The 14313-nt window shown below is 39.0% G+C and overlaps 1 protein-coding gene across 7 annotated transcripts in view; it reads right to left on the reverse strand.

Annotated features, from left to right (window-relative positions):
• Positions 1-14313, reverse strand: part of enox2 (ecto-NOX disulfide-thiol exchanger 2) — a 233394-nt gene that overhangs the window by 56677 nt on the left and 162404 nt on the right. For 4 of the 7 annotated variants that reach the window (XM_057348903.1, XM_057348898.1, XM_057348900.1 and 1 more), the window contains one exon: positions 2358-2543. In XM_057348903.1, coding sequence (XP_057204886.1) covers positions 2358-2543 — 186 coding nt within the window. The remainder of the gene's footprint in view (positions 1-2357; positions 2544-14313) is intronic. The other 3 variants (XM_057348899.1, XM_057348902.1, XM_057348901.1) reach the window with 3 other exon arrangements.

Raw genomic sequence — 14313 nt, forward strand, 5'->3', positions numbered from 1 at the left:
TTTTGGCAAACTCATAGATAAAAACAAAGGGATAACAAAGTTAGCATGTGTAGATAAACATTCGCTTTCATTAGAAGTGTCCAAATTTTAAATATAATTTTTTTTTGGACAACTGCCTGTAAAGGCTCGTTCACACAAAAGAATGACAATAACTATAACTATAAAGTTTTAAAAATAAAAAATTGGTGAAACTTCGCAAGAGAACACTTATTTATTTTATTTATAATACATTTTTTGACATCTTACATATATTATTACATCTTAAAGATATTTGTTTAACATTTTAAACATGTTATAAATATTCTGTTGGTTGTATTTTGTTCAAACGTTTGCGTAACTAAAACAGGAAGTTCTTTTGGGTTTATATTTAGCTAATATGAATGAACAATGAATAATACTTCAACTTAATTAATTAATCTTCGTTTAGATTTATATATACAGTAAAAAGTAGCTCTGTTCTTTTTGTACTGTACAGTATGTGAATCATAAATGAATAGAAAAATATTATTTTATGAACACATGCTGCTGTTCACTTGGCTTTTTTAAACACTAACAGTTAAAAAAAACGATTGGGATATTTTTCACAAGTAGTTGGTTCTTTCACAATAGCTTTCATTAAAAATAATAACCTTGACTTGAGGGCATCTGAGATTCCTGGTTGTCGTGTTCTAAACGCTTCCTTTGTATTCCGCTATCAATCAATCACCGTCTGACGTGGTTTGTTTAAGCATTAGGCTGCCCGGAGCAGGCATGTCAGTCCGTCATTCTCTTTAAAGCGGGGGGATTAGGACACTCTACAGGTACGACTGACCGTACTGTTATGAGAGCGGCTGCGTGATCAGCTGTTTGAAGGACACTAACTCTCTCAGGTAATCATTGTCTCCTCTGACCTTCCTCCTGCCGTGTGGCATATTTTATATGCCAGAATACCTCAGTCTCCTTAGAGGTCAACCGTCCAATTACAGTGAGATCACCCCCCAGTGCCCCTGGACACCCCCCTCTTGTTATATTCTTCTGCTTGACCTCTCTCTCCATGACGGGAGAGGCATGCGGATGATCTTATTGAGCTGGTGGGATGGAGTAAACATGAAAGGACGGCTGACGGCTTCTCGCTCAAATTAAAGCACAGAGCTTCTATTGTCCGTCAGTCTGAGGGTCTGAGTGGCGGCCGGCTTTTCAAATCAAATCTGCATCTTATCAACGTGACATGCTCTGCTTGACCGTGGTGTCCATGCACGTTTGAAAATCATATTATAAAGGCAATATACGGGTGACGCGGTTTCTCGTGGCTTTCATCTCGCCTATATCAGTCATTTTAACTGGCTGTCTTTCCATCTGGTCAGCATTTCAGGTCAGATTGCTGAAGTCAATAAAATCATTTAAAATGCATGAGGGTAAAAAAGAATGCTTATCGCTGCATACATGTTAAATGGAGTGAGATATAATGTATTCACAAACAAGACTGTGGAGAATGACAGGGAACATTCTGAAGGTTCGATAGTGCCCTGCGTAGTGGACTTGATAGGGGATTCACAAGTCTCACAGTAAATTACATTTCAAATACATGTCAAAGGGCACTGCAAATGGTACAGTGAACACATTTGTATCATAGAGCGCTTTTCCACCATCGCGCCGAATCATTCTCGTTGCGTAATCGTTCCACTCGCTGGCTTGGTAACACAAGAGACTGAGCAATAACGCCTCTTCACGCATTCATTAGCACGATTCCGAAAATTTGTGTCGAACCAGGCTAACCGTTTCAGACTGTGCTTAGAACGGTTCGGCACGATGGTGGAAAAGCGCTCAATGTACCACATCTTAGGAAGTAGAAATGTATCCGTCATTGCGAGTCATTACAACCTGTGCATGCAACATTAACAAATCACAGTCATTTTCATAACAAATATACAACATACAATTCAGCCACACATAAAAACGATCATAATAAAGATATTTGTGTGCTCATTACCGTAACGTGTCCAGCTACAGGGTAAAATTTAAATATTCTGAAAAAAACAATTGGACTGTTTACAAAATTATTTACCGATACAGGAAGTTTTTAACAAAAAATGTTGCATTTATAACTTTCTATAAAATATACTTAATTAATGTGTAATTATGTATAATGAACAAAAACGTCTGTTTGTTTTTCAGCAAAACATGATTTGGTATTGACATTTTTGACTGTTACGGTAATGAGATTTTTAAGGTCTTGTTAAAAAAAGTGTTAACGTTTAACATTAATACTTTTTTACATGTCAGACCTTAATTTTCATGCCTACAAAGGAAAATTGTTCATGCAAGTATTTAAAAAGTCACGTTTGACATCTTGGAAACCAATATTTCATGAAATTTACCCAGTAATGGTTCACTAAAGGACTCACTGGGGTTGGGCGGAAAGAGCGTGCAGCTTTTGCAGTGGATGATTTCCTTCATGATGGGCATGTCTTGTGAAACCGGCGGAGGCACGATCCCGAGGCCGGGCATCATGGGGTTCATTGGAGCGATGCCAGTCATCATGCCAAGGCTGGGGTCAAAATCTGCTGGAATAAAGAAATAGGGCATCACAAAGGATTGCACTAATAAAAGCCCTGCACGGTGGCACAGTTCTGTTCCGACCCAAATACCATCTATAAGAGGTAAACGTTTCCTCTCCATAACAAATAAACAAATGAGACTGATACATATTTAAAAGGCTTTCCAAATGAATAGGTTTTTACTGACTCGCTCCCCCAACTGTTTGCTATAGCTTATTATTATGCGTAGCCTGTACGTCTGTGAACACTGGCTTTCATTCACAGGTATTAGTTTAGACTACAGCTGCACGACAGCGTGGAGTTCTTTGAAATGGAAATGATGGAGCCCTCGCTCTCTACGGTTTACGCCGCACCTGTGGAGTGGGGCCGAGTTTGTAAGTCTGTCTAACCTCGGTGAGAGCACTCCACTCAAACACTTCAAATATTTTCTTTATTTTGGCACAGAAAAAAATTGCTAAAAAGTTCTGTTAAATCGTTGTGTAAATAAATAAGCTACGGGAATAAATAAATGATGAATTAATGCATTGCGGCGCGTATGTTTAAAGTGTAGAGTCTCCATAAACAAAATAGCGGTCACTGTTCGTTACCCTTGAGAAAACAACAGGGCGATCTGCAGAATTTAAACAAATGCAGTTTTCACAAGTAAAAGTCAATATGAGCTTTGTCTTGCAGTTTCGAGTATCAGCATAAAGTCTGATCACTTTGCAAATTTAGCTACGAACCAATAGCCTAATGGTTATTCAAATAATGGCCAGTCTCCGGTGAGGGGAAAATGGACAACAGAAGAACAATTAGCACAAAATGGCAGACTTTAAAGGGACAGCTCGCCCAAAAATAAACATTCTGTCATCATTTACTCACCTTCGAGTTGTTCCAATCTGTATCAATTTGTTTGGTTGAACACAGAGAAAGATATTTAGAAGAATGCTTATAACCAAACAGTTCTTGGACCCCATTGACTACCATAGTAGGAAAAATTACTTTTTTTGTTCTGTTAAACACAAAAGATATAGTTTGAAGAATGTAGGAAAATAAACAGTTCTGGGGCACTTCTGACTACCATTGTCATTTTTCTTACTATGGTAGTCAATGGGGTCCAAGAACTGTTTGGCTACAAGAACTGTTTGGTTACCAGCATTCATCCAAATATCTTTCACTGTGTTCAACCAAACAAAGAAATGTATACAGGTTTGGAACAACTAGAGAGTGAGTTTTCATTTTTGGGTGAACTGTCCCTTTAAGACTTCCTATCTGTATATAACGACCTCAAGTGCCAAACACGCGCACACACACAAACCAGTGTTGGATGTAACTAGTTACTAACTAATTAGTTACTGTAATTTAATTACTTTCCCCTTGAAAAAGTAAAGTAAGGGATTACTCTTATTTTTTCTGTAATTTAATTACAGTTACTTCTGATTTAATTAAACTAAATACTTTGTGTAATATGTGTGTGCAATAGTGGAAATGACATCAAAATTCAAAGTCTAACTTTAAAATCATTGCTTTAATGTATAATTCTCACATTTGTAATACTTTGTTAATAAGATTAATAAGAGTACTTTATGTAGTTTCATATTATTTATTTGAATGAATTAAATAAGCCGTTTCATGTCTATCCTTCAATCACTTAACTAATCAAGGTTGATATAGGATATAGAAAGTAATTAGTAATAAGTAACTAAATACTTTTTGGAGAGAGTAATTTGTACAGTAATCTAATTATACTATTGAATATGTAATTAGTAACTAGTAATTAATTACTTTTTTAGAGTAACTTACCCAACACTGACACAAACATATAAAAATGAATGCCACAAACCTCAGAGATTTTGGCAAATGCAGTGATTAGATCTTCATTAGAAATGCTAATTGTAGCAGCCTGGTACCCATGATTTTGGCAAGCTCAAGTCATTTTTATATGCAATATGCATGAATCATCCATGGGAGGCCTGTGCCATCTGAGGCTGAGAGTAATGATTACACAATATATTTACCCATTCAAATAAAAAGCAGGCAAGAACTAGTTAAGAAAATGTGTAACATGTTGTGTTTTAATTGGTGAATAATGTATTTTCTTTCCTTTTTAATTTTATGTTTGTCATTGTACGTTTTTTTAGTCCTGTACTATTTTTGCCATCCATATGCTAGAGGAAGAACTAGAAGAAGAGCAGGCAGACAAAAATCCATCTCGCGGGGCAGTTCAGGATGGATTGTGAAGATAAACTGGGAGCAGAGAGCTGGCAGATGTGTCTGAGAGGTGACGACAGGTCGGGTGCACATCCGCTCAGGCAGAAGGAGAACGAGGAGGCTGAGGAGATTAGGCGTCACATTGGCTACCTTAATGATTCTGTTAGTATTGATATTTCTGTCTCATAGACACTAATGGAGGCAGGAGATAAGATGCACCCCAGACACTTGGGAGGTGACTCACGCTTGCATGAATGCCACACTTTCTGATGCATGCCAAAACCCTGTCTGTCTGACAGCGAAAGGAACAGAGCTGACTAAGAAAAACTTTTAAATTGTTGCTTTTCGATCATAAATTGACAAAAATGGGTAGATCATTGTGAGGCAGCACCTGTCGAGTGATGCAGAGAAAATGAAAGATGCTGAACAGGTTCTACACAAGTTGCATCATTTTAAGCATTTGACTGTCTATAATCTAACAATTATTCAACTATTACCACAGGTTTCACACTCACTTTGTTTCTGTTGGGTAACTCGTATAGAAAATGAAGTGATTTGCAGGTCGACCATTCATTTCAAATGGTTGTTGGGAGTGAGTCATTTTACAAACTATTACAAACTTAGGCTGTGTTCACATTTGACTTCTTTTTTAACACGAAAAAGTTGACAATGGTGCTTTTTTAGTAAAAAAAAAAGATCACAAATAGCAGACGGCAATGTTCAAAGATAGCATTTGTGCATGAAGGCAGCTTAGAGAGACAGGCTTCATAGGCAGCGTAACGGAATTCTATTTGAATTATAAACAGGGAGCGGCTTTGCAATAACTAATCACATATTTAAAAACTACAATACTAATTTCTCGCTAGAAATGCAATCAGAAGTTACTAAAAGTGAAAATAAAACGTACATTTATGCAAAACTATGCTACAACCGGCCTTTTTGCCACCATTGTATTTTTTCGAGCTTGAGCCTTCTCGACAATCACATTTCTCGCACGTTGTTATGGAAACGACAGTTCTCTGTCATTGGTTAGCTGTGATGAAAGGGAATCTAAACCTCAAATTGAATTAAAGAAAAACGGTTTAATCATCTGCTTCAGTCAGAATTACTGAATAGAAAGTGTTTTTGAATCTGTCATTGTATGTTTCAGGCCCAACGGACATTTTTTTGTCTGCAGTGGGTGGGTGGTTCATTCTATCATTTTGTGTTGCTTCATAAAAGCCTGTATAGCTAAAGACTGTGCTGATAAACTGCTCCACAGTGCATTTGAACATTCTTTCTGCTGACTTCAGTGTTCTGGGTGGCAAATATAGACAACGGGATGAAACTCTGCTTAACCATGAGTGTTGCTTACACATGTAGCGGGGATGTGCTAACCTGTTAATACTGACGCTGAACGTCTGCTTTAGATGTGATAACTAGCAATAAAAATATGAGCGATCCAGCGTGCATACAAGATAATCCAGAGGGTCTGTTTTAATGAACTCATTCTAGTTTTTTTTATTACACAGATTGACTGCATTCAAGCGCATTATTCTGCACTTTATTCATTGAAAGTGCTGTAAATGTGATGTCAGCATGTACGGAAAATCACATCCTTCCATTTTCCACTGCATCATAGGTCCAAAATTAGAATCAGGTGCAGCAAATGGGATTAAAGCACTATTAGAGAGAAACTTGAGTTGTGTGGCTACATCATGCAAAGACCAAAAGAGCTCTTCAAGATGCTCTGACAAACAACTGCTGATGCCTACAAGTCCAGGCAGGGTTCAAAACCATTTCCAAGCTATCTGTAGACAATCACTCTCATTTCTAAGCCCATATACCAACGGAAAGTTTTCAGCATTCTTTCAGGTCAGAACATCCTCTGATAAGTTTTAGACTCGCCACGAGTCGAGTGTCCAAAGAGACTGCACAACTCTGTCCTCTACAAGCAAAGTCATGAAGGAAGAAGCCCCTGCTCCCAAAAAAGAATATAAATCCATGAGTGAGGAAGAAGCTCAAGGCAGGCAAGGTGAAGATCAGGACTGCTGGAACATAGTGCTCTCAATGCGAGAGACAAAAATCTAAAGCTGCGACATTAGGTGAAAATCTAAAAGAGTGTCTTTGGCCTAAAGGATTCCAAAACAAAGTGTTGGTGGTGGAAGCTCTATATAGTCTAGAGCTGGATTTCTGAAACGTCCTGGACGCAGTCAACCGTGAATTTATTATAGAACTGATGGATAACATCAGAGAGTCTTTGAGGAGTGAGGCCTTTTATAAAACAGTTGAACCATAAATGGCTCTCACAATGAGACAATGGTCCAAAAGATACGGCTCAATATAAGAGTTACATAAGCGTCAAATCAAAGCGGAGATTGTAATCTCATAGAAATTCTGGGAAAAATGTAGATTCCAATGTTCAGGGTCATCCACTATTCTATTCTATTAATGAAATGAAGAATATGTGCAGCTTTTTATGGCAGTGCACTTTTCTCAAGGGTCCAGCAGTACTTGCCAAATGTCTGTTATGATACAGTTCACTTCCAAATCCATGTTGGATTGTATATATTTATGTATTCAGAGTGCTTCGATATTTAATATAAGGTTCTCAAGTGCCGTTTATAATGACAACCAATTGTAGCGACAAAACATCCAGGGGCTGAGAGGGTTCATGAGTGTTCGGATGTGACAAGTGAAGCAGATAATGCAAATAATAATAAGTGACGATCTGTGGACACCACTAATGGGGCAAAACGCATTCATCTGGAGACTAGAGGAAACACATGTGCACAAATAACACAGAAAACGGTACAACTTCACTTTGAAGCATTCAGAATAAATATTAGTTTAATTAAATCGCAATGGTTTATTAAATGCCCAACATTATTTGCAAGGGTGAGCCTGCAGTCTAATACACATGAAACAGCCTGCTCGCTCATCTCTCTAAGCACAATTTAGTCTGACAGTTGTGTGTTAGTTGGGATGGACGCAGCCCTCAGCTAAGGCCTTTAATGTGCCTCGCGCTGGCAGGTGCGGGTCTGCTCGAGCTCTGGCATGGAGGTAATAGGCACCAGGCTGATGAATTATGGAGCCTGCTCTCGGCAGACACGCAGCACATCAAACAGGCTGAGAAATCACAGGTCTGTTCTCCAGAAAATAAGCAGGTTGTTAAAAAATTAGAGCAGGAAATTATATTTATTCATGACACTTGTAAGACAGATGATCCTCGCGCACAAAAAACTGTCTATATCTGGATATATAAAAAGGTAGGTTTGTTCAGAAGCTGACCTAGTTTTATCCAATATAAACTGTTTCTCTGGGCAGCATCTTCTAAATGGCACGATTTAGAGGCAAAGCACAGGAAAAACCTAAGGCAATAATGCTTAACAGAGGTTATTAGTGATGCTTTGAAAAAGCATAACTATTGTTATTCGAACATACATACTTCTTATAATTATTCTTGTTCCGCCAAAAGTTTGGCAGGCTACTTGTCCCGCAGCTTTTGACGTAGACCCATGAATGAATACATCACATCGACGGGCCTATTCGGGAATGGTGTGCTATGACTTTTATAAGCGATCAGGTGGGGGGGGCTGCGATAGGGGGGCGAAAAACCACCCGAAAATCCCATTGACTTAACATTGCGCCCAACTTTGAGGGATGGTAGCTCCGAGCGAGGATATCATAGAAACATGAAAATAATACACGATTTGAAGGGGTTATCAGGCTCTATAAGAACATCACTCACAATGGGGTGTAAGTTGCACCCCTGCGGTGTGAGAGCCTCCCAAAATTTCTGTATACTTATAATGGCGCCCATAGACTCCCATTCAAAACCTAGATACTTATATATTCACGCTTTATTTTTTCGCTTTGGATCCATGAATGACTACATCAAATCGAGTGGCCCATTGAGGAATGTTGTGTGATGACTTTTGGAAGCGATCGGGTGGAGGGGGTGCGATAGGGGGGCGAATAAAAACCCGAAAAATCCCATTGACTTAACATTGCGCCCAACTTTGAGTGAGGATATCGTAGAAACATGAAAATAATACACGATTTGAGGAGGCTATCAGGCTCTATAAGAACATCACTCACAATGGGGTGTAAGTTGCAGCCCTGGGGTGTAAGAGCCTCCCAAAAATTCCAAATCACAGGAAGCATGCCCATATAAGGCGTAAAACGTCCCGTGTTGAATATCTTAGCAGTACAACCACTTAGAGACAAGGGGGTGGGCTCATTTGACTCAGACAACCAATCAGTGTCACATGATCATTATGAAGATATTAAGCCACGCTCATAGCAACCATTTACAGCAACCTAGCAACCGATCCCATTGACTCCCATTATCAAAAGTTCATATGGATATCTTTGCAGTACAGTGTCGTAGAGACGAGGGGATGGGCACGTATTACTCAGGCAACCAATCAGTGGCCCAGAAAGTTCATTAAGCCACGAAGCCACGCCCATAGCAACAAAACATCTTAACTTAGCAACCGTTTAACAACACCTACATCTCTTCATCAGAACATCATAGAGAGATGGGGGTTGGTTTGTTTCAATTGTGGGTTGAAGCATCATCAGTTGGCATATGCTAAGCCACGCCCATAGCAACCAAACAGGTTAGCCTAGCAACCATTTAGCAACACCTATATCTCTACATCAGAACATCGTAGAGACACGGGGGTTGGTTCGTTTCACCCATAGCTTAGAGCATCATCAATTAGCACATGCTAAGCCACGCCCATAGCAACCAAACACATTAGCCTAGCAACCGTTTAGCAAGACCTATATCTCTGTATCAGAACATCTTAAGAGTCATGGGGGTTGGTTAGATTCATTAGTACTTAAAGTGTCATCACCCTAGTGCCGAGTTCCGCGGTTTGTCACGAAAGCATCACTCACAGTTTCTTTAGAAAATGTACTATCTAGTTTACATTTGTTCTCAAAGCCCAAGCCTTTTTTCTCAAGCCTTAGGAATATGGATGTGCAGGCTTTAGCCATGTTTTCTTGTCTCTGCAGTGCTAACAACCACTAAATCAGAAAATGTAGTACTTTGTGTTGTCTAGCCTGGATATACTGAACTACAGGATGGCCATATATAAAGTACTGCTTTGCTGTATAGGTAATTGACGAATAAATCGTACATGTGTCCTATGGTGGGACATTGCAATATTTAGAAAACAAACTGTTAATATAACATTGTTTTATATTATTCATATTTATATTTATCATATAAAATAGAATAAGAGAGATTTATCTTCATTGTTAGTTTTTTCTACATTTTTGCTGTCACACGATAGGACACATTTGCATATTAGTGAGAGAGAAAGTTTGATGTACAATATACAATAACACACGGCTGTGCAATTAATTGTAATGGATTTTCAATTTCAATTTTGGCTCCCAATAATTATGAAAACAAAATAATCAAGGTAAAACAATGATTGTGCCGCATTCTGTTTTGCGAGGATTGTCTCCTTTCTTCATTATTATATTTATTTATTATTTTTATTATTTTATTCAAATGCATCCATTCAGATTTTATTTTATCTATTTTTTAACAAGTATTTTTATTTGTTATTAAGTTGAAAGCAGTTATTTATTTATGTATTATTTATGTATTTATGTTTGTTTCCAAAGTCAGTGGTTAATCGTGTTAAATAATTATGATTTCAACATCGGGCAAAATAACCGTGGTCATAATCAAACAGCCCTACATTAACATACACAACAGAAAACATTCACCCATTCAGGCAACCACATCAACATATATACATAACGGTTACACTTTATATTAAGTTACACAAATTCATCATTAACTACTTGCTGATTAACATGCATATTGGTTGTATATTAGTATGTATAAAGTACATATTAATGCCTTATTCTGCATTACCTTATTCTACATCCCTTAATTCTACCCAAAACCTAAACCTAAAAATGACCTTATAAGCAGTAATTAGGAGTTCATTGAGATAAAAGTCATACTTAATAGTTAATTAATAGTGAGAATCGGTCACTATTCTAAAGTGTGACCTACATAACATATGTAAGCACATTAACATATGTCTGCACCACCACATTTACACTATTTAGAAACTTTCTGGACACGTTTGAAGAAGTGAAACAATCACAATGGAGGCATTACACACAAGAATTATAGTTACAGTAAAACCCAATGAATTGGTGTAGTCAAAATAACCCAAAATCATCCCCAGACACCGGCGTACATGTACCAGCCATATGCATGACACCACCCACATTGTCATTCCATTGTCTTGAAATTGTGCTGCACATAACATCAATATACTTTAATTGGCTGTGTCGAGTGTTATTTTCCCTTTCAGACTAATTACTTTGCACAATGTATCACTTCATGTCTGGTGTCATGGGCAGAGAGAGTTTGCAAAAGAATCCTTCTGGTTGTCATGAAATCAGAATAAGAAGAGATCTGAAGTGTATAACTTAACCCCTTTAAATCTTAAAAAAGTGTTTGCTGTTTTTGTGAAATTCTGTTGATTATTCAACAGTAACCACCTTCAAATGATACAAGAGAAATACCAAAACATCCAAAGGCAAGAACAGCTTTTTAATTATTTACTGGCGGATTACTTAGCGCACCGTAAATATTGATGCTGGATTGAAATGTGTGTGTTTGGATGTGTGGCTAATATGCGATGCTTCTAAACCATAAATTTGCTTTGGGCAGCTGCATTAAGAGGCAGCCATCAATCAAAAGAGCAAAAGAGTCAGAGAACTCAGCCTGGCATTTAACAGCGGAGAGCTCCTGGCGAGCGCTGCCTGATGCAGGCGAGGGTCCGTCGCGCTCTCTGCCTTCCTCCGTAAACGTCCCCCTCAGCAGCAGCACTGAAGAATGACACAGCTAGACCTCATGAGGCATGTTGGGTATTCTCAAATGAGGCATGCCAGCCGTCTCCCAGCGGAATAAGTCAAAATGTCTTTGTGAGGGAGCAGAAGATCTGCCATTTCACACTGCAATTTACTCCTGATGCTGCCAGGAATTGGGGGCAGGAAATCATTTTACCCCGCTAAACCTTGAGCACCGAGCCAGCGCGGTGAAAATATCTGCATGAACAGCATGGATTGGAGCTTTTCCCGACAACATTCCCTTCATAGCTGATTACAGTGTAAAACAGATCAAATTGCAGCAGCTCTACACGTTTACGTTACAAAAACTATGCTACTTTACAATATGTGGCAGGACAGGGGCGTGAGAAGTGCGCATGGGCTTTGGCAAGTACTGGTGTGAATGAGCTGCTAGACTGAATACATATCAGGTACACTAAAGCAATATTGATTGTTTTGCTATATCAAGCACCCTTGGATTTCACACTTTTCATTAGTGACTACATGACAATTATCTGCTCGGTCATTAAATTAGTCTAAAATAATAGTCCTCTCACATCACCAGATTAAGACATTGACTCCCCTCTGACATTCACTGCAGCAGGATGCATCTCAAAAAGGCAATAGATTGATAGGTCAAGATCACTGAACAATGTCTAAACTATTAAATGAACCTCCTCTGATCACTTTATATTCATGGGAATAAAATGGGTACATATGCAGTACAGTATATAAGTACTGTAAATGGACATATAGATGGACAGATAGACAGACAAGCAGACAGAGATGGACATATAGATGGACAGACAGACAGATGCAGATAGACAGACATATGGATAGACAGACAGACAGACAGACAGACATACAAGCAGACAGATAGTTGGAAAGACAGAGGTAGACAAATGGACAGACAGACAAATGGGCAGAAAGAAAGAAAGATAAAGAAAGACAGTATGACAGAAAGACAGACCTACAGAAACAGATGGAAAAGACAGACCAAAACAGAGGGCTGAATGGACAGACAGACAGACAGACGGAGACAGATGGACAAACAAGTGGATAGATACAGACAGACAGACACGCAGAGATAGACAGACAGACATGCAGAGATAGAGAGACAGCCAGAGACAGACAAAAAGTAAGAAAGAGACAGAAAGAAGAATTGACAGACAGACATACAGACAGAATGCTGAATAGACCGAGACAGATAGACAGATAGAAAGACAGATGGACAGACAGGCAGACTTGCAGAGAAAGACAGTAAAACAGACAGAGACAAATAGACAGAAAGACAGACAAACAGGTGTAGAGAGACAGACAGAAAGACAGATGGACAGACATGCAGATGGAGAAAGATAGACAGACAGAGAGAGAAAAATAGACAAACATACATAGACAGACAGACACAGTTAGACAGACATGTAGATAGACAAACAATTGGACAGACAGACACAGACAGACAGACAGACGGAAAGACATACAGAGGCAGATAGATGGATGATGACAGACGGGAAGATGAAAGAACAGAAAGACTTATGGACAGACAGGCAAATGGACTGAGAGACCGATGGATAGACAGATAGAGACAGGCAGACGGACAGACACAGATGGAAAGGCAGACAGAAACATGTAGACAGACAGATGGATTGACAGACGGATAGATTCATAGCACTGTAAATTGCATAATGACATCATGCATATCAGTTTCACAGATTTTCTCTAAATAGAGAAAATCAAAGCAGAGAGAAATGAAAATGTGGTTTTAAATCATGGCCGTAAAAGAGACGGCGCTCAGCTGGAGACTGTTCCAATTAGCTGTCTTTCCTGATGATATTGATCATAATATGAGCCCTCATGAGTCCTGTGGAGTTGCTCAAGTACAGTGTAATCCATCACAGAGTATTTCCGGCCCAAAGAGAGTGGAAATATAGAAAGGAATAAAAATATGCTGCGGGTAAATGTGGCCCGCGGACCCCTAAGTGCAATAAAAGCGATCTCTTTGATGCATTCTTAAGCGAAGCTCTTATTTAGATACATCTGAATGATGAGTCAAGAGCTGACCCACTTGATTTAGAGTCCCACGAGGTGAAATCTGCTCAAAGGTACAACCCGAGGAGCTCGCTTCAAAGGGCAGCGAGATGAACAAAACATCAGAGCGATATGCTCTTAAAATAACGCTGGACATGAAGAAAGCTGTTTAAAGTCAAAGTGTGCGGTGGGTTGTGTGATATAATAGGTGGGAGAATGCATACTATATGAAGCGGGGGAGGCTGCGTTATGATCTCAAGTATACTGCGATCCATCATCATGGCTAGCACTTACAAAACATCTTCCTACGACACATCAGCGGAGCTCGGCCATCTCAGAATACCAACAACATCTCCAGTGCCGCAATCCTAGACCAGGTATCTTAAAATGGTGCTGTGTGTTGACAGAGTTCTAGGCGCGATAGGAATGAAGCAGATATCTTCCTCCCCACGAGAACAGCAGGTCAGACATTCTGAATCATTTATATCATAGTGTGCACAAGCCAGAATGTAGCAGAGGAAAACATACAGTACAGTGTGCTCTTCTAGAATATACTGTAGTTACTAGGCATACAATGTAGGCGCATACAGCAAAACATTCAAATGTATTTGAAACGATTCTGTTGGCAATGCAAAATTGAAAAATGGCAAGGGGTGTCACAATATACCGCTACTGTTAATAACCGTCATGTTAAACCATGATGATC

Source organism: Triplophysa rosa, linkage group LG13, assembly GCF_024868665.1.
Source record: "Triplophysa rosa linkage group LG13, Trosa_1v2, whole genome shotgun sequence".
Classification (NCBI taxonomy): Eukaryota; Metazoa; Chordata; class Actinopteri; order Cypriniformes; family Nemacheilidae; genus Triplophysa; species Triplophysa rosa.